The sequence below is a fragment of the Brachyhypopomus gauderio genome, chromosome 5 (genome assembly GCF_052324685.1).
Source record: "Brachyhypopomus gauderio isolate BG-103 chromosome 5, BGAUD_0.2, whole genome shotgun sequence".
NCBI lineage: Eukaryota > Metazoa > Chordata > Actinopteri > Gymnotiformes > Hypopomidae > Brachyhypopomus > Brachyhypopomus gauderio.
This window is the reverse complement of record NC_135215.1, coordinates 30404504-30424503: the sequence shown is the minus strand read 5'-3', so window position 1 is coordinate 30424503 and position 20000 is coordinate 30404504. Positions and strand designations below refer to the sequence as shown.

The following is a 20000-nucleotide window of genomic DNA, read 5'->3' as shown; positions in this document are numbered from 1 at the left end:
CACTGTGCAGTCACACACACAATCTCTCTGTGCAGACACACACATGGTCTCTCTGTGCAGATACACACACAGTCTCTCTGTGCAGACATACACACACAGTCTCTGTACAGACACACACAGTCTCTCTGTGCAGACACACACAGTCTCTGTACAGACACACATTCGGTCTCTCTGTGCAGACACACACACGGTCTCTCTGTGCAGACACACACATGGTCTCTCTGTGCCGACACACACACGGTATCTCTGTGCAGATACACACGCGGTCTCTCTGTGCAGACACACACTGTCTCTCTGTGCAGACACACACATGGTTTCTCTGTGCAGATACACACACAGTCTCTCTGTGCAGAAACACACACGGTCTCTGTGTGCAGACACACACAGTCTCTCTGTGCAAACACACACACGGTCACTTTATGCAGACACACACAGTCTCTCTGTGCAGACATACACACGCAGTCTCTGTACAGACACACACAGTCTCTCTGTGCAGACACACTCACGGCCTCTCTGTGCAGACACACACACGGTCTCTTTGTGTAGACACACACACACAGTCTCTCTGTGCAGACACACACACAGTCTCTCTGGGCAGACACACACACGGTCTCTCTGTGCAGACACACAAACAGTCTCTCTGTGCAGACACATACACAGTCTCTCTGTACAGACACACACACACACACACACACACACACACACACAGTCTCTCTGTGCAGACACACACACAGTCTCTCTGTGCAGACACACACACAGTCTCTCTGCGCAGATACACACAGTCTCTCTGTGCAGACACACACACAGTCTCTCTGTGCAGACACACACAGTCTCTCTGTGCAGACACACACACAGTCTCTCTACAGTCTCTCTGTGCAGACACACACACAGTCTCTCTGTGCAGACACACAAACAGTCTCTCTGTGCAGACACACACACAGTCTCTCTGGGCAGACACACACGGTCTCTCTGTGCAGACACACAAACAGTCTCTCTGTGCAGACACATACACAGTCTCTCTGTGCAGACACACACACACACAGTCTCTCTGTGCAGACACACACACAGTCTCTCTGCGCAGATACACACAGTCTCTCTGTGCAGACACACACACAGTCTCTCTGTGCAGACACACACAGTCTCTCTGTGCAGACACACACACAGTCTCTCTACAGTCTCTCTGTGCAGACACACACACAGTCTCTCTGTGCAGACACACAAACAGTCTCTCTGTGCAGACACACACACAGTCTCTTTGTGCAGACACACACACAGTCTCTCTATGCAGACACACACACAGTCTCTCTGTGCAGACACACACACAGTCTCTCTGTGCAGACACACACACAGTCTCTCTCTGCAGACACACACACAGTCTCTCTGTGCAGACACACACACAGTCTCTCTGTGCAGACACACACACAGTCTCTCTGTGCAGACACACACACAGTCTCTCTGTGCAGACAAACACACGTTCTCTCTGTACAGACACACACACAGTCTCTCTGTGCAGACACACACACAGTCTCTCTGTGCAGACACACACACAGTCTCTCTGTGCAGACACACACACAGTCTCTCTGTGCAGACACACACACAGTCTCTCTGCGCAGATACACACAGTCTCTCTGTGCAGACACACAAACAGTCTCTCTGTGCAGACACACACACAGTCTCTCTGGGCAGACACACACACGGTCTCTCTGTGCAGACACACAAACAGTCTCTCTGTGCAGACACACAAACAGTCTCTCTGTGCAGACACACACACAGTCTCTCTACAGTCTCTCTGTGCAGACACACACAAAGTCTCTCTGTGCAGACACACACACAGTCTCTCTACAGTCTCTCTGTGCAGACACACACACAGTCTCTCTGTGCAGACACACACACATGCTCTGGGTTTCCAGCTTCTCCTACACGCCGTGAGCCTGCACATGTGCATATGTGCACGGATACACTACGTGCATGCACACTCACTTTAGACTTAAAGTGCTGAGACTATAAATAGAACCAGCACTCCCATTTCCTTACACACTCATAGGCGCGCGTGCACACACACACACACACACACACACACACACACACACACACACACACACACACACACACACACACCCACCCTCATAAAAGCTGATTCATCTCTGGTGTCCTTGCTCTGGGAGATTGTGAGTGTTTCACCAATCAGAGCGATGTATATATGAGTATCACAGCAGCCTCCCTTTGTTGTAAATGGATCTTGCAAGGATCATGCCCCTGCAAGGCATAGCTAACTGCACCATCCATAGCCGATCATCTCCATCTCTGCTCTGTTATGTTTTATCTCAGGGAAAAGATGGGACAGACATTACTAGGTGAGCCAGATAGCTTCAGTCACTGAAGTCTTGGTGGAAATGTCATACTGTCTGTTGACCAATATAACACATGCAGAGTATGTATACATATGCTAATATACCAGTTACAGAACATGTAGTTTCCCACGCACAAGATGCAATGCACCATGGCAATGCACCATGAAAATACACCATGCCATTCAAAGAAATCTCACTTAGCAAACTCCATAAATAAGTGCACCCTTTTAAGCATGCTTAGTTGTCGAGCAATATTTCAGAGAAATATGGCATATTTTATAATCCGCCAGACTTGCAGATTTGGATGTGCTAATCTCTGCACTAAAAAAGTCTTGTAAACTCCTGAGGAGGGTGAGTCAGCGTGACGTGCTGTGAGCATCCACACAGCAGCGCGGGGACGCCGTGTCCCCTGCCAGGAGCCGTGGAGGACGGGGAGATAGCGCCCAGCTTCCCCCCGACGCCCGGGCGCTCTGCTAGCGCATTGTTGGGGGATTATTTCAGCGAGAGAACCCTGAGCAGTCCCTCGCTCGCACGGAACCCCTGGAAGGTTCTGGAATACCCGGCGTGGGTGGAATTCTCTCGTAAGTGCTTCTGGGCCTGCTGGTTCCCTGTGCGCGGCACGCCTGAGCAACTTCCTGGACGTGGAGAGATGGTTGGCGGAGGGTTTGAGCGTGAAGCCCAGCGGCGAGGAGGAGTTGGCCGTTGACGGCTTTGCTGGCCATCGGAAGATGCGACAAAACAAACTCTGTCTCCCGCGACTCTCTCCGCCTGCGTCGAGAGTTGAACCGCTGCGAGGAGATTGAGTTAAATTGGCTATTTCCATATAAATATGCGCGTGCCATAATTACAGTTGAAATGGTTCAAGATGGGCAGTGTGATTCCAGCAATCAGAGAGAGATGGAGACCCAGGGTGGCGGGCAGAGGTGGATAATAGCTGACATGCACACAATGCAGAGACACTCTACCACTGTATTTCTCTCATAGGCTTAATTAGGAGGCTGGCAGTCACTTTGCCCTCTCTTATTCTTTCACTGTCTCCAGGGGAAGAGAGGAAAGCCAGGACTGGAGTCTGTGGGCACACCAGACTCAGCACGAGGCAGAGGAGAGAAGAAAGCTATCAAGTAGGTGGAGCCCCCCCCCTCCCCCGTCCCTCACATACACACACACACACACCCTCTCTTGGTTCCTCTCTTCATCTCTCTCTCCCTCTATCCCTCTACCTCTCTATCTGGGCTGGGCGGGGTCTGGGGTGGTCTCGCTCCAGTGGTAAGGCTGTGGTAAGACTGCCGGTAAGACCAGTCTGGGAGTCACCGAACTCCGTCCAATGACCTTTAACTCACCGATGACCTGTCTCTTTCCCTGCTGATGACACGTGGTGGTCATGTGACTTCGAGCTGACCAGCTCCGCACGGCTGATGCTGCCTGTTCTTCCTTCCTCCTCGTCATCGTCACGGCGGTAGAGGTTCCGTTGGAATGTTAACCGCTTTGAGCGCCGCCCACAGGCGTCTCATTTGTCTCAGTGTTGCCTGCTGCAGGAAGAAAGGGCCTCAGAAAACAAAGAGGCTCCAGTGGGCTCACTCGGTGCAGCGCAAAAACCTCTTTCCTCCTTCACACTCACAGAGGGGCGCCTTTCGCATCCGTGCACGATTCCGCTTCTTTGACTGATAACATCCCTGAATGACGTGAGCGCTGCTTAAGTGTGTGTAATGGCTGAATGCGATGCGTGGAAAGCTGGAGCACTTAGTGTATGAGTCTGTACGTAATAGAGAGCTCTTCCTGTGTGTGTGTGTGTATCAGGTGCTTGTTTGGTTTTCAGTGTTAAGTGGGGTGGCTGTGGCATGTTGGTGTGCAGCAGCTGCTGTTGGTAATGCCCAGCCTGGTAAAAGTGCTTTTCCCCAACGCACTGCTGATGAGGTCGTTCGACTGCTCACCCGTGACTCCGAGCGTAATTCGTTTGAATTCGCAAAGCAGACGCATATTTGGACGAATTATGGGGGGAGGGGGGGGGTGATGCTGGCGTTTGTGCATCTCTGCAGGTGGTGCGGCTCGGACCTCCCCGCGCTGACCAAAGCGGCCGTCCCCAGAGGCCGGCTGCGTTCGGCGGTCGGCGCGAGGGCCCAGGAAGCTGCCTGTGTGCCTCGCTCTGTTGGTACCGATCACATGACTGTTTCTCCGAGGTCCGTACGTCTTGCGCAGGCTGCTGTTCCCCCGCACGCCGCCTGGTTCCCTCACTACCTCTCTCCTCTCTTACGAGCAGCAGTGTCCGCTCACGATTGGTTATGGATGTTTCATTTTACCGTTGTATTTGCCTGATGGTTTAATTCATGTTTTCATGTAAACCCCGTTATGTTTTTGAAGCCTGTATAATTAATGGTCTTGCCCTCCCTTTTCCTCTGTCCCTCTCTCTCACTGATGAGTGTTTAACAGAACCAGCAAAGGACGTGAGTCGCAGTTTCCAGAACTTTTGCCACACCGGCCCTCTGTTTCTCTCCTCCACTGACAAATTATTTTCTTTAGGCCACAGTAGTGTCTGAATGGAAAGGGGGAGACCCTGTTTCCTCACCAGGCCACGTTGGCCCAGACACCCCATCGCTACCCAGCCACGGGGCCTCGGCGTCTGGCCGGACGCATGGGGTCTAGCCGGACCTTTGTGACATCTGTGCTACTAACTGCTGGATGGATGGCTTGCCTGCTGCGTGGATGGTTGCTCTGTGTCTCACGGATGTGTGTGTGTCTCTCTCTGGCCTTCAGTGATCTAGACAGAGACTTTTGGAATAACAATGACAGCAATTCAGAGCAGCAGCGATGGAGTTCCTACCCACCCAAGGAGTTTGTACTAAACATTTCTCCCTATGCCCCTTATGGAGACCCTCGCCTCACACTCAAGTGAGTCTCTGTCCAGGCTGGTAAGAGATTCTCACTCACCTACCCCCCCCCCCCCCCCTTCCTCTGACCCCTGACCCTTGGCAGGGCTGCGGTGTGCCGATGAAGGGGGCGAACCTGGCCGTTCCAGAAATGATCACTCCTCACTGATGTGGGCCCCCAGGTGTGCGTGTGCCTGCTGTGGGCCCCCACGTGTGCGTGTGCCTGAGCCTGGGCACTGAGACGGCCCCAGCTCAGCCCTTTAATCACAGTCATACACAATCGAAAAGCAAAAACGTTTTCTCCGAGAAACTAAATGCATAAAACTGCATTTGTGGGAGCTTTTTAATAATCCCATTGTGTTCCTCCCTGGTTCTTTCACACTTATTTCACACGGATTTGCAATCGCATTCAGTCGCGTGTACTGTTTACTGCTGTAGCGCGGTAAGACATTGGCGTTTCAGAAGGCGATGGCCCCTTTCAGAGCTGGCGGCCTGCGCGTGCATGTGTGTGCGGTGCGCGCCCTCCGTGTGTGGAAGTGTGTGCGGTACACGTGCAGGACGCGATGGAACACCAGGGCACATCTGGACGCTGCATTTCGTTGGCTGTTAGCGCGGTGCGGCCAGATTAAGCACTTCCACTGAGATCAGAGCTCCAGCTGAGAAGATGGAGCCCATGTGCCCTGGTGAGTGCTTGTCTAACTAGTGCACAGAGCACATCCACTGGGGCGCATGGGTTATAAAGCAAAACACATCTCAGCCAGTTGCCTACATATACATTTTGCATCATATAGTGCCAGGTATAAAAGGGGCCATTTTTATGCCTCGGGCTTTTGAAAAGAAGTCCTCATTCTTCTTAATCGAAATTCAAATCCAAGCGGCACACTGAATACCTCCACGGTTCACAGCACTAATGCATACAGAGCGAAGGCCGAACGGAGGACCTGCTTTAACGCGAGTGGTCAGCGCAGCTTTGTGAGCTTAGTGAGGTTCTGAACTCGCCCTGGCCTCCTACACGTTTAAACCTTCAATTACGTCTCCTCCACACTCTTCCCTGTCAGCCATCTTGGAGCACTTTCTCATCCCCTGTGGAGCGGGGAGATGCTGGCTCTCCTCTGTTTGCTTGGACCGTGGCAGGAGTAGAGTTGTGTGTAAATGCCCCTCACCCGTACAGCCCTGCCAGACTACCCCTAGCCTCCGACCTTTCACCCCTTTCCCCATGGGGTGTTACCATGGAGACGGACAACCCTCGTCCCTGTGACCCTCTAACTACCGAGCTGATGTGGCCAGAGTAACCCCTCCACCCTGTGTTGCTCTCCGCTCTCCCCCCTCGCTGCGTGTTGCTGAGGGTTGCCCGTTGCGGTGAAGTGCTGTGGTAACCCCGTCGACGCTAGCTGCCCCCCCCAGCCACCCACGCCCCCCCCCCCCCCGGCCCGGTGTTTTGATCCGCCTCTATGTGTGCTCCTTCCCTTTAGCACCTCCCCAATCCTGCCTCGTCTTACTCAATGTCTCCCCACAGCCCCGCCCACTTGGCCCCACCCACCTACCCACCCCTGCCAGCCCCCTTTTCCTGGAGCCGTGTGTGAGGAGGCGGGACCCACTCGCTCGCTTAATCCGATCCAGTCTGCGCCTCTTAGAGGGCCGTTCAGGTCACCAAACGTGACTGATGTAGGAAGCTGATGGTGCCCTCAGCACCTCTCTGGTACTTGGGCCGGGTTCTTTGGGCCAGGTTCCTTGGTTAGGCCCAGAGGAGTGCAGAGCCGGTCGGATTAAAACGGTGTGTGAGGATCAAGACTACGTCATCGGAGGCGCCAGGCCCAGAGACGAGACCTGTGGGTCTGAGTGAGACCACCAGAGGAGACTGACTGGCATCTCCGAGCAGGTCTGCCCGTTCCTCCCAGCGCGGGTGATCTATAGGGGCTGCAGGGCATCTTCTGGAGCGCGTAAACATTTAACATTACATTTGATAGTCTTGGCTGCAGCTAATGCACAGTGGGAAGAGAAAGTTGACATTTGCAAGGAAATGTCTCTGTACGCATCGCTGTTATTGTCCCCATCCAGAAGACATCAGATCCATGACAACCTGGCGGGTTCTTAAAATACTGCTATTTGCTATTGAACAGAAGACGCACAGACAACAAGTTCTTCCCATTGTTATGGAGAGGTTGTTCTTCTGGGTGGAGGGTGCGGGGTGGGGGGCTCGAAACAGTTGCCGCCCTCTCCAGGACTTACTCATCCTGCAGTGTCTCCTCTCTGGTCCCCGACCTCCGCTCTGTACCTGCTACTACACCGCTGTTGCTGTTTGTGGTGATTTCGCGTTATCGGTGTTTTTGTTTGTTCTTCTTGTGCAGTTTTTGAGAACAGTGACAAAATGATTAACTTCCCACAGTCCTTCGAATTAATGACTGAACACACAGACCACATAATGTAACCTGTTGTAAGTGTAACAAATGCTCATTGTGACCTGGACGCTTACGCACGTTTTACCGGAGCCGCAGCGTTGGGGAGTGTAAACAGAAGCAGGTCTTCATCTTCACCAGGGGGCGCTGGAGCGCCAGGTTTTCCATCATCGTAGCGTAGCTGTCAGCACTGCCGTTCCAGTAAGAGAACGCAGCCCATTCCTGCATTAGTGAGAGTAGCTGTTTCGCACACAGCCTTAATATCCTCAGTTAATGACAGTGGGCTTAGTGGAGCCCCCTAGTGGCCGGCCTGTGCTCTTTGACACATTTTACTAATGGGATGGACTAACAGGAGATCCCTTGTCTAGTGAGCCGTGGCCTCATTATCAAATTGGTCCAGCCTGACGACGGCTGTTTTTCAGCCAACTTTGCACTGACACCTCCATCATAACGGTGGTGCCCGTTGGAGCTGCTCCACCCGTGGCCACTGAGTGAAGTGATCTAGGGTGAATGAGGGTTTGGGCAGCACGCCCACCTTCCGTCGTGGGCAAGACATTCTGGGAAATGAGCGGTGGCTGGGGGGAGTGGCTGAGGCTGGGGGGAGTGGCTGAGGGGAGTGGAGAGGCGGAGCTCTGGTGCGGTGAGTCCATTTGCTGTCCTCCATCGGCAGCGTGAGCAGAGCACAGTGAGTCTTGCGGTGCACTGTAGGGGGCGGGGCCAGTGGCCAGTGCAGCCACGCCCCCAGGGTACCTCCCTTCCTCTCCATGCCTAGATTATTCACCTGTTTTTTCACACACACACACACACACACACACATGTACACACACGCCGCACCCCCAGTGAATAGTGTGTCCACTGACCGATTTCTATTGACATTTAACCTCTTTGCTTGCTGTTACCTGTCTCGAGCTCTTCCTGCGTTTTTCATCGTTTTTATTCTGTTTTATTGTTCTTCCTCTATGTGCTGCTCTCTTTCTGCCAATCCCCCCACCCCCCTGCCCCCAGTGGTGCTGTCCCCGGGGGGCAGAAGGGGTCAGCGGGGGGCGGTGGGGGGGATGGAGGCGGCACCTTCCGCAGCGAAAGTGTGAAGAGTATGATGATGAGCGGGAGTAAGAGCGGCAGGTGGCAGACGGTGCAGGGACACCTGCACTCTGGAGACCTGAAGAACGGCAAGTGAGTGTGTGTGAGAGAGAGAGAGAGAGAGAGAGAGAGAGAGAGGTTCTGCATGACAGAGATGATGTGTGAGAATGAGAGAGTGTGAGACACTGAAAGACAGAAAGTGAGAGTTAGAGAGTGAGAAAGAGTGTGAGAGGGAGAGATAAAACTGGAGAGAGCAGAGTACATGTGGAAATGACAGAAGAGAATAAAATAATAAAAAGAGAAGGTTTATGTTTGTGTACGTTAGTGTTTGGCTTTGGCAATACAGTATATTCTGTGATGCCAATAAGGCTCTTTGAAATGGAAGAAATTCAATTGGAAGGAAGAAACAAGAATTGAAAAGGACAGAGAGGAGACGTAGAGCGAGTTTTGTGGAGAGTGTGGGGTTGTAGAGAGTGTGGGGTTGTGGAGAGTGTGGGGTTGAGGAGGGTGTGGGGTTGAGGAGAGTGTGGGGTTGAGGAGAGTGTGGGGTTGAGGAGAGTGTGGGGTTGTGGAGAGTGGGGTTGTGGAGAGTGTGGGGTTGCGGAGGGTGTGGGGTTGAGGAGAGTGTGGGGTTGAGGAGGGTGTGGGGTTGTGGAGAGTGGGGTTGTGGAGAGTGTGGGGTTGCGGAGGGTGTGGGGTTGAGGAGAGTGTGGGGTTGAGGAGAATGTGGGGTTGAGGAGAGTGTGGGGTTGAGGAGAGTGTGGAGTTGAGGAGAGTGTGGGGTTGAGGAGAGTGTGGGGTTGAGGAGGGTGTGGAGTGGAGGAGGGTGTGGGGTTGAGGAGTGTGGGGTTGAGGAGAGTGTGGGGTTGCGGAGGGTGTGGGGTTGAGGAGAGTGTGGGGTTGTGGAGGGTGTGGGGTTGAGGAGGGTGTGGAGTGGAGGAGGGTGTGGGGTTGAGGAGAGTGTGGGGTTGAGGAGAGTGTGGGGTTGAGGAGGGTGTGGGGTTGAGGAGAATGTGGGGTTGTGGAGAGTGTGGGGTTGAGGAGAGTGTGGGGTTGTGGAGGGTGTGGGGTTGAGGAGGGTGTGGAGTGGAGGAGGGTGTGGGGTTGAGGAGAGTGTGGGGTTGTGGAGGGTGTGGGGTTGAGGAGAGTGTGGGGTTGTGGAGGGTGTGGGGTTGAGGAGAGTGTGGGGTTGAGGAGAGTGTGGAGTTGAGGAGAGTGTGGGGTTGAGGAGAGTGTGGAGTTGTGGAGAGTGTAGGGTTGAGGAGGGTGTGGGGTTGAGGAGAGTGTGGGGTTGAGGAGGGTGTGGGGTTGTGGAGAGTGTGGGGTTGTGGAGGGTCTGGTCTGACACAGGGAGGATTAGCAACAGGTTAAAGGTAAAGTGAGGAAGAAAGAAAGGTGAATCCCAAAAGGATGCTGTGACCTTAAAAAGCTTTTATCGAAACCTTTCATTTAACCACACAGAGAGGGAGAATGGAGAAATGGGGAGAGGAGTTGAAAGGTCAGAGGGCTGGGCTGGCGATTCAGCGGGGGAAGTTAGAGCTGCTCCGAGCCACATGCACTGTTGATTAGTTCAGGGGCTGAGTGTGTGTGTGTGTGTGTGTGTGTGTGTGTGTGTGTGTGTGTGTGTGTGTGTGTGTGTGTGTGTGTGTGTGTCTATGGATGCTCGCGTGCGTGTGTGTGTGTGTGTCTGTGTATGTGTATTTGTGGTGTAAGTGTATAATTCAGTGTAATGTGTGTATTTGGAGAGGTTCTGAGAGGAAACGTGTCTGTTTGTGGGCCAACGCGGAGGACTCGGGCCGCCCTCCCCACTAATAATAGTCTAATGTGCATTACCTCTCTGACTCTCTCTCTCACACACACACACACACACACACACACACTTCACCTGACTGATGAAGCTCAAAATCAGGCAGTTCTGAAGCCGAGCGGTGAGAGGATCGGATCCAGAGAGCAGCACAACCATTTTAATCACATCTGATTCATCCTCAGAGCCCGTCAACAGTTTACGCTCCACTAATGGTCTGAGATTATTATATTATCCCTGGCTTAGTGGAGAATGAGCTGCTTTCTCACTTGACTGCCATACATGCTCCATCTCGTTCACTACAGGCCACGCGTCTCGTTCACTACAGGCCACGCATCTCGTTCACTACAGGTTACGTGTCTCGTTCACTACTGGCCATGCGTCTCGTTCACTACTGGTCACGTGTCTCGTTCACTACTGGTCACGTGTCTCGTTCACTACTGGTCACGCGTCTCGTTCACTACAGTTCATGCGTCTCGTTCACTACAGGTCACGTGTCTCATTAACTACAGGCCACACGTCTCGTTCACTACTGGTCACGTGTCTCATTCACTACAGGTTACGCGTCTGGTTTACCACAGGCTCTGCGTCTCATTCACCACAGGTCACGTGTCTCGTTCACTACAGGTCATGCATCTCGTTCACTACAGATCAGTTTCATGGAAACCGAAATTTGGGGTGAACATTTGACTCTTCGTCCTGCTTCTCCATCATAGGACTGTCACTAGGGAACATTATTTCCTTTGATTTTGTTTTGGCCTGATTCAGATAAGATGGTAACGTAAATTAAGGTTTGGGACACACAGACATGGTCCTCATGGAGGAGGAAGACAGGGATGTCTGTGGCGTAGGCTACAGCTGGGGTGGGAGACAGGGCTGTCTGTGGTGTAGGCTTCAAGTGTGGTGGGAGACAGGGCTGTCTGCTGTCTGTGGTGTAGGCTACAGCTGGGGTGGGAGACAGGGCTGTCTGCTGTCTGTGGTGTAGGCTACAGCTGGGGTGGGAGACAGGGCTGTCTGTGGCGTAGGCTACAGCTGGGGTGGGAGACAGGGCTGTCTGCTGTCTGTGGTGTAGGCTACAGCTGGGGTGGGAGACAGGGCTGTCTGCTGTCTGTGGTGTAGGCTACAGCTGGGGTAGGAGACAGGGATGTCTGTGGTGTAGGCTACAGCTGGGGTGGGAGACAGGGCTGTCTGCTGTCTGTGGTGTAGGCTACAGCTGTGGTGGGAGACAGGGCTGTCTGCTGTCTGTGGCGTAGGCTACAGCTGGGGTGGGAGACAGGGCTGTCTGTGGTGTAGGCTTCAAGTGTGGTGGGAGACAGGGCTGTCTGCTGTCTGTGGTGTAGGCTACAGCTGGGGTGGGAGACAGGGCTGTCTGCTGTCTGTGGTGTAGGCGACAGCTGGGGTGGGAGACAGGGCTGTCTGCTGTCTGTGGTGTAGGCTACAGCTGTGGTGGGAAACAGGGCTGTCTGCTGTCTGTGGTGTAGGCTACAGCTGGGGTGGGAGACAGGGCTGTCTGCTGTCTGTGGTGTAGGCTACAGCTGGGGTGGGAGACAGGGCTGTCTGCTGTCTGTGGCGTAGGCTACAGCTGGGGTGGGAGACAGGGCTGTCTGCTGTCTGTGGTGTAGGCTACAGCTGTGGTGGGAGACAGGGCTGTCTGCTGTCTGTGGTGTAGGCTACAGCTGGGGTAGGAGACAGGGCTGTCTGTGGTGTAGGCTACAGCTGGAGTGGGAGACAGGGCTGTCTGCTGTCTGTGGTGTAGGCTACAGCTGTGGTGGGAGACAGGGCTGTCTGCTGTCTGTGGTGTAGGCTACAGCTGTGGTGGGAGACAGGGCTGTCTGCTGTCTGTGGTGTAGGCTACAGCTGGGGTATGAGACAGGGCTGTCTGTGGTGTAGGCTACAGCTGGAGTGGGAGACAGGGCTGTCTGCTGTCTGTGGTGTAGGCTACAGCTGTGGTGGGAGACAGGGCTGTCTGTGGTGTAGGCTACAGCTGTGGTGGGAGACAGGGCTGTCTGCTGTCTGTGGTGTAGGCTACAGCTGTGGTGGGAGACAGGGCTGTCTGCTGTCTGTGGCATAGGCTACAGCTGGGGTAGGAGACAGGGCTGTCTGCTGTCTGTGGCGTAGGCTACAGCTGGGGTAGGAGACAGGGCTGTCTGCTGTCTGTGGCGTAGGCTACAGCTGGGGTGGGAGACAGGGCTGTCTGCTGTCTGTGGTGTAGGCTACAGCTGTGGTGGGAGACAGGGCTGTCTGTGGTGTAGGCTACAGCTGTGGTGGGAGACAGGGCTGTCTGTGGTGTAGGCTTCAAGTGTGGTGGGAGACAGGGCTGTCTGCTATCTATGGTGTAGGCTACAGCTGGGGTGGGAGACAGGGCTGTCTGCTGTCTGTGGTGTAGGCTACAGCTGTGGTGGGAGACAGGACTGTCTGCTGTCTGTGGTGTAGGCTACAGCTGGGGTGGGAGACAGGGCTGTCTGCTGTCTGTGGTGTAGGCTACAGCTGTGGTGGGAGACAGGGCTGTCTGCTGTCTGTGGTGTAGGCTACAGCTGTGGTGGGAGACAGGGCTGTCTGCTGTCTGTGGCGTAGGCTACAGCTGGGGTAGGAGACAGGGCTGTCTGCTGTCTGTGGCGTAGGCTACAGCTGGGGTGGGAGACAGGGCTGTCTGCTGTCTGTGGCGTAGGCTACAGCTGGGGTGGGAGACAGGGTTGTCTGCTGTCTGTGGTGTAGGCTACAGCTGTGGTGGGAGACAGGGCTGTCTGCTGTCTGTGGTGTAGGCTACAGCTGTGGTGGGAGACAGGGCTGTCTGTGGTGTAGGCTACAGCTGTGGTGGGAGACAGGGCTGTCTGTGGTGTAGGCTTCAAGTGTGGTGGGAGACAGGGCTGTCTGCTATCTATGGTGTAGGCTACAGCTGGGGTGGGAGACAGGGCTGTCTGCTGTCTGTGGTGTAGGCTACAGCTGTGGTGGGAGACAGGGCTGTCTGCTGTCTGTGGTGTAGGCTACAGCTGTGGTGGGAGACAGGGCTGTCTGCTGTCTGTGGTGTAGGCTACAGCTGTGGTGGGAGACAGGGCTGTCTGCTGTCTGTGGTGTAGGCTACAGCTGTGGTGGGAGACAGGTTCTCGGGCCGGCGTGCTGAACAGTGGTATAGGAGAGGGAGAGCACTTCTGTTACTTGTGTTTAGACTTGTGCTGAATGACGTCTAAGCTGTAGGTGTCACACACCAGGTGCTTAAATTAAGTTTGTTTCTCACCCCCATCTCACACTCGCTCTTCTGCCACACTTCCTCCCTCACATGTTCTCTCCATCTCACTTCTGTCTCACTGCATACATGCGTGCCTCAGCTCCCCCTCTCTCTCTCTTTCTCTCCCTCTCTCCCTCTCTCCCACACACCCTCTTTAGACTGTAATTGGATTCTATTTTCAGATTTTCAGGCAGCTATATGTGTCTGTCTCTTGTGTTTGTGTCTCTCACCCCCTCCCTCTCTCTCTCCCTCTCTCTTTCTCTCTCTCTCTCTCTCTCTCTCTCTCTCTCTCTCTCTCTCTCTCTCTCTCTCTCCACTGTCTCAGCCGCTCCAATACCCTGTGTTGTGTCACTGTTTGTCACTGGTAAGGCCAAAGTGGAGGTTTCTCGTTGAAGACGTCCAGCCTGTCCAGGTGTTCAGTTTTGTCTCCCCTTTTTCTTCTTGCCTGCTCCTAAATTTGTCTCCAGGAGCTGAGAAATCAGCCTTGCTGGAAAAAATAGAACAAGCCCACGTGTCTATATGTATGTGGTGAGTGGAGGTTGGGTGTGGGTGTGTGCGGGGAGGTGCAGGAGGGAGGCTCGTGATGCGTGTTTGTCCCAGCCTCCGCCCGCACAGCTGGAGCTTGAAGTTGTCAGTAGTTTCTGGCACAGTTTTGAAGACATAATAAAATAAGGCTAATGACAGCAGGGGAAGTGTGTAGTTAGTGACAGGGAGGAGAACAGGGAGGAGAACAGGGAGGAGAACAGGGAGGAGAACAGGGAGGAGTCGCGTTTCGCCAGAGAGGGAAGGAGGCTGGTTGGTTGGGGGTAGGAGCGCACGGGGCTGGGGTGGTATATAAGACCCGGGATGAAAGAGTCCGAGTGCGACTTGAGTCCCAGAAAGCGACGAAAGCAGAAAGAGAGAGAGAGAGAGAGAGAGAGAGAGAGAGAGAGAGAGAGAGAGAGAGGGGGAAAGAGAGATGCATTTGGACTTGGTACGAAGATCCTGAGAGTGCCGACACGGAGGTGAGATGGTCGTCTCCCACCACGCCAAAAAGCCGTCGCCGGGGAGGACCGGCGTGACCCGTCTGGCGCCACACACCCCTCGGCACACGCGCGCGGGCCACACGAGACACACCCCGCGATCCTCTCAACCTCGGGCAGCCGCGGTCCGAAAGCAGGCCGGCCACGCCTCGCAGACCCACGGGCACGCACACGCTCACACACACGCACATCCTCACGCGCACCGCTCGCTCTCGGCACCGGGCGGCCCGCCTCGGCCCGCGAACGGACATGCACATGCGTCCACTCACCTGTGGGCCCACGCTGACCACGGAGGCTGTAACCTCCTCTGCTACCTGTCCTACTCCGGCTATTGCCTTGCCCTGATGCTCCTCTCGCTCTGTCTGCTCCTCCTCCTCTCTCCTTCTTCCCCTCGCTCCCCCTCCCCTCCCCTTTCCTCCCCTCTCCCTCCGCCTGACCCCCCCCACCTTGATGACCTCTTCTCCCTGTCTTGGTCCTCCCTCTCATCTCTCACCTTTTGCCCCCATCCTGCTGTTAACCTCTCTGCCTTCTCTCCTCTCCTCTCCTCCCCCGACTCTCTGTTTCACGCCGATCCTTTCTCTTGGAACCTCTCCTCTCCTCTCCTCTCCTGCCCTTCCTCCTCGGCGTCCCGCCCCCCTCGTGGCTCCTCCCCTTCACGTGACCGCGCCCCTCATGACTCTTCCTCCTCCCGCCCCTTCATGCTGATCCCTCCCTCTTTGCTGTTCCTGCCCCGCCCTTCCCTGTGTCACTCCCGCCCTCCCTCCTCCTCTCGTTCACTACCCTCCCTCCTGCTCTGCCCACACAGTTTCACAGACCCCGCCCTCTCCTCTCTGGAGCACATCCCGTCGTTAGGGGCGACGCCCCGCCCCCGGACCCTCCTACGGCAGCAGAGCCTCCAACAGCCCCTCATCCACCCTCCGCCCTTGGGCCTGGCCAGCCGGCCTAGCATCTCCCAGAGCCTGGGCCAGCTCCACCCCCAGACCACCGCTGCTGGTGGAGGGGGTGGAGGGGCGGTCCCAGAGGGAGGGGGCGGAGCAGCGACTGGGTCTCAGCACGGAGGAACAGGGACGCGGGACTCTAGGAGCAGCACAGCAGGGGGCGGAGCTTCACGCTATAGGTCGGGAGGCGCAGGAAGCCGGGCCTTGCGTGGCAACCCGGGCAGCTGGGATTACATGATGAGCCAGATGAAGAACCGTGGCCTGGACGTCAAATCTTTCCTGTGAGTCACTTCCTGTCTGGGTTTCCTATTATGCATGTCTGGGTAGCTGCTTGTTCTGATTGGCTGCTGCGTCTATGGGATGTTCCTCTGAAGGTCACCTGTGTCTGGTATTAGAAAACAGTGGTGAAATCTTTATTAGCCAATCCAAGCACAAGTCATATATACTGGAGTAATCTTACTTGGTCTCTAAAAGGGTCCACAAAGATCTTCTCAGGTGGATTTTGTATAGAGAGATTACTGTGAGCTACATATGAATGTTGATTTGGTAAAGTGAGTGTACACAACTCAAGTTCCAACTTTAGAAAAACCCACCTGAAAGGTCAGTAGTTAATTTATTCAAATTTCAAATTTATTCAAAACAGAACAGACCTTGAAATCTCAGCCTTTGGAGTCTACCTTATCCACTTTATCTAGAAGTCAGTTGAGTTGTGACAAACCTGTCATCATGTACATTACTGTACAGTACTGCCTGACTAATGTATGGTCAGGCGACACCACCAGGCGACATGGTGACCCTCTAAAACACCCACGGAGCCCTTTTCCGTCGAAATGTTGCGGGTGTCTCGGAGTACGATTCCACATCTAACACTACCTCGCTCCGTTCACATCACCCGTGCTCGTTAAGAGGCGGGCATGCGGACTCCTACTCTCAGACCCTTCATGCCCCTTGCCTGGCTCCTCCTCTCCGTCTGAGGTGTGTGTGTGTGTGTGTGTGTGGTGTGCGTGTGTGTGATGCCCTCCGCCTGTGGCATGCTCAGGTGGAGCGGATAGCTTCCTCGTTTTCCCACGCCCCCAGTCTCACGCTCATCCGTAGCATCTTCATCTGGAGGTGCAGCTTTCTCCCGTGAGGCCACGCTGAGCAGCTCTGCGGGTTTACAGTGACCCCGTGGAACTGCAGAACTTCGTGGAGGGGGCGAACGTTACGGTGTGCATGCGTGTTCGTGCGTGGGTTGTCGTCTGTGACATCGCTCTGTCTCCTTCAGCGATTCCTTCATTATGCCAGTCCTCCTGGTTTCCATCTTTCTAGCTTTCTTCATTCTTTCTCGTCATTTTCATTTTGTTAATGGCAGCATCTGCTTTGAGGGGTATTAAAAGTGGGAGTTGGTCCAAGGAACAGACGTGACTGGTGGCAAGTGGCCCGCGGCCTAAGAGCACCAGAATACAGAGACGAGGCTAATAGCATCGGATCAATATCGCCGAGCTGCTTTGCTGGATCTGTGTCGAGTTCTCTCCCTCAGTACACTAGAGCGAATTTAATCCGAGCACAAAGGCGATAACGCTTAAACAACACATTGTGGCTAATAAACCCGTTTATATGTAACCTGACAAAGCCATCTACTCCAAACACACATGTGCAGCCCCACTCTGGTTCACCCTCTAACCGCTCTCTCTTTCATACAGGCACACACGCGCCATTTAGACAAACGCATTTCGTCCGTTTAATTCTGAACTGTAAAATTTGTAGCCCTCGGTATTTGTTCAGCTGAGCCAGTGTAGCGTCGTGTCGTGGCGTGGAGCTAATTGATTTGTTATGGACGTTTGCTCTTCAACGTGAGGCTAAGCAGTAGTAGAGCTGTAATTTGCATTAACAGGACCATGCTAAGATAAATGAACAAGTGCCTTCTCACACTGTTAAGACTCTGTAAGTGTATGATTAGACTGGGTTGTGTACTTTGAGGAAGGACCTTCTGCCATTTTGATTTGAACTTTAAGATTTTAATTAAAAAGAAGAGACCAGGGCCACGTCCAGTCTGTGACATGGAGCCATGCGGTGGCGTGTAACGTCGCGAGGTGCTTCGGTGTGTAATTTCGTGGGGCGCTTTGACATAACAACGTGCGGTGCGTTGGCGTGTAATGTCATGTGGTACGTTCTTCAGCTTATCAGGCATGGTTGCTCTCACCTAACTGGTGTGTCAGAGAGGTCGTGAGCAGTCAGAGGTCACACACAGTCATTTCTTCAGCTAGTATAAATGAGAGGTTTTTTTTCACACGCCATGCCTTTCAGTTGCTAACGGAGCATACACTGAATAGGACAGATGTGAAATGCCATTTCAGGCATCAGTCTGCTCAGGTCTGGCTTTAGAATTCAGCACGGGCTCTGCTGGAATTTTTACTCACATTGGGTTTGGGTAGCAGCCTGTGTTGTGGGGGGGACCATGTTTGTGGGGGACCATGTTTGTGGGGGACCAAGTTTGGGGGGGACCAGTGTGCTGGGGGGGGGGGGGGGGGGGGCATTTCCCCAGGCTTCTACAGTCAGCACACTGTAGCTATTCTAACTCATTTTAGGCTGTGGGGGAAGCAAGGGTTTTGTACCATTTTTATAATGAGTTCTTTTTTCATTTCTTTCCCTTGGTCAGCATTCTTCATTTTACCTACAAGAGCAAGTTTTTCTCTGTCTCTTTCATTCTCTCCTTGTCTCTCTCACTCACTCCCTTTTTCGTTATCCCATCTTTCTCTCTGACTTGAGTGTTGTCCAGTTGTGTATTTCTGGCATTGCATGTGTCTGTGTATGTACTTGCATGTACTTCGAACGTTAATGTGTGGATAAATGCATGTTGCGTGTGTGTGTGTGTGTGTGTGTGTGTGTGTGTGTGTGTGTGTGTGTGTGTGTGTGTGTGTTTCTCACTGTTGGTCTGATGCAAAGCTTCAGCTTGTGGCTGTAGATTCATGTTAACCCTGAAACATTGATCTTCTGTCCACAGCATCATTACACCCACGATAGACTGTTACTGCAGGGAAGAGAGAGAGAGAGAGAGAGAGAGAGAGAGAGAGAGAGAGAGAGAGAGAGAGAGAGAGAGAGAGGGGGGGGGGGATCAAATGGATCCTTTAATTTTTCTAGGAGCAAGCTTTAAGTCTGATCAGAACATGTATAAGATGTATGCATATTTATATGGTCTGGGACAGGATGATCATAAAGTCGATTATAATATGTGTAGAGAACATTCTGTAGAACAGTGGCATGCATAATTGGTAATTATGCTATTAATAGAACAATTGGTGAGAGGAAGACTTAAATTACCCCACAGACAATGCGAGTGTCTAACAACAATTGCGCTTGTTCAGAAGATTGATCATGCACATTCTGTGTAGGTGGGACCACAGATTCAGGCTGTTGTCTGGGGGGCGCATTTCACTGTAGGACACCTCCCTCTAGATGAGGAACGCTGTCCAAACAGGGAGGACACTCGTCTGCACAGCCTGGAGAGAGGAAGAGAGAATGACAGAGAATGAAAGAGAGAGAGAGAGAAGTGAGGGAGAGAGGGACAGATACAGAGAGAATGACAGAGAGAGAGAAGAGTGAGAGAGAAAGGGACAGATACAGAGAGAATGACAGAGAGAGAGAAGAGTGAGGGAGAGAGGGGCAGATACAAAGAGAATGACAGAGAGAGAGAGAGAAAAGAGTGAGGGACAAACAAGGATTATTGAGGGCTCTTGGTCTGTAATCAGTGTGAAGAGTTGGCGTTGTTAACAGCCCATTACAACAGCCTGTCTATCTATCTGCACGTTCAGATTGCAAAACTCCCAAAGCTGTTCTACACTTTTATTCTGTGTGTGTCTTTCTGCTACTTTTAGTACAGCAGTTTTTCACAGGCAATATTCTGTGAAAGGTAAAAATAGGCATGTGGGAATGCCCAGGAGAGGGAGAGGAGAGAGGAAGAGGAGAGAGGAAGAGGAGAGAGGGAGAGGGGGGAGGGGAGGGGGAATGCGGAGGCTAAATGCCATACGGAGGGTTGAGATCAGGGTTTAAATCTAAGAAAGAGAGGTGTGGGCTTAAGATTAGACAGAAAATAGGTAGAAAGATAAGAAGGGAGTGAAAGAGAGGGAGAGACAGATGGAGGGAGAGACAGAAGTAGATAATGGAAGAAAAAGAAGACGTAATGTTGAACGCTGTGTAGATTGTGAGACTGGAGTGATGTTCAAGATGATGAGGGTAGAGAGGAGGTGGATCAGGACTGAATGAAATGATGGACACCGAAAGAAAGGATGAGAAAAATAAGAAAGAGAGAAGAGAGGGAACGAAAGCAGTGACCCAGAAAG

The 20000-nt window shown here is 53.2% G+C and overlaps 2 protein-coding genes across 5 annotated transcripts in view; both read left to right on the top strand.

Moving 5' to 3' along the window:
• The window catches only part of LOC143515084 (synaptotagmin-7-like), a 60419-nt gene extending 53808 nt beyond the window's left edge, over window positions 1-6611 (top strand). Inside the window, exons 3-4 of the mRNA XM_077007022.1 lie at window positions 3393-3472; window positions 5103-6611. Coding sequence (XP_076863137.1) covers window positions 3393-3472; window positions 5103-5241 — 219 coding nt within the window. The 3' untranslated portion in view covers window positions 5242-6611. The remainder of the gene's footprint in view (window positions 1-3392; window positions 3473-5102) is intronic.
• Window positions 6612-8243: 1632 nt separating this feature from the next.
• Window positions 8244-20000, top strand: part of LOC143515083 (synaptotagmin-7-like) — a 35552-nt gene continuing 23795 nt past the window's right edge. Inside the window, exons 1-2 of one of the 4 annotated variants that reach the window (XM_077007019.1) lie at window positions 8244-8784; window positions 15549-15962. In XM_077007019.1, the coding sequence (XP_076863134.1) occupies window positions 8705-8784; window positions 15549-15962 (494 nt within the window). In that variant the 5' untranslated portion in view covers window positions 8244-8704. Of the gene's footprint in view, window positions 8785-14628; window positions 15963-18319; window positions 18736-20000 lie in introns of those variants that run through there. The other 3 variants (XM_077007021.1, XM_077007020.1, XM_077007018.1) reach the window with 3 other exon arrangements.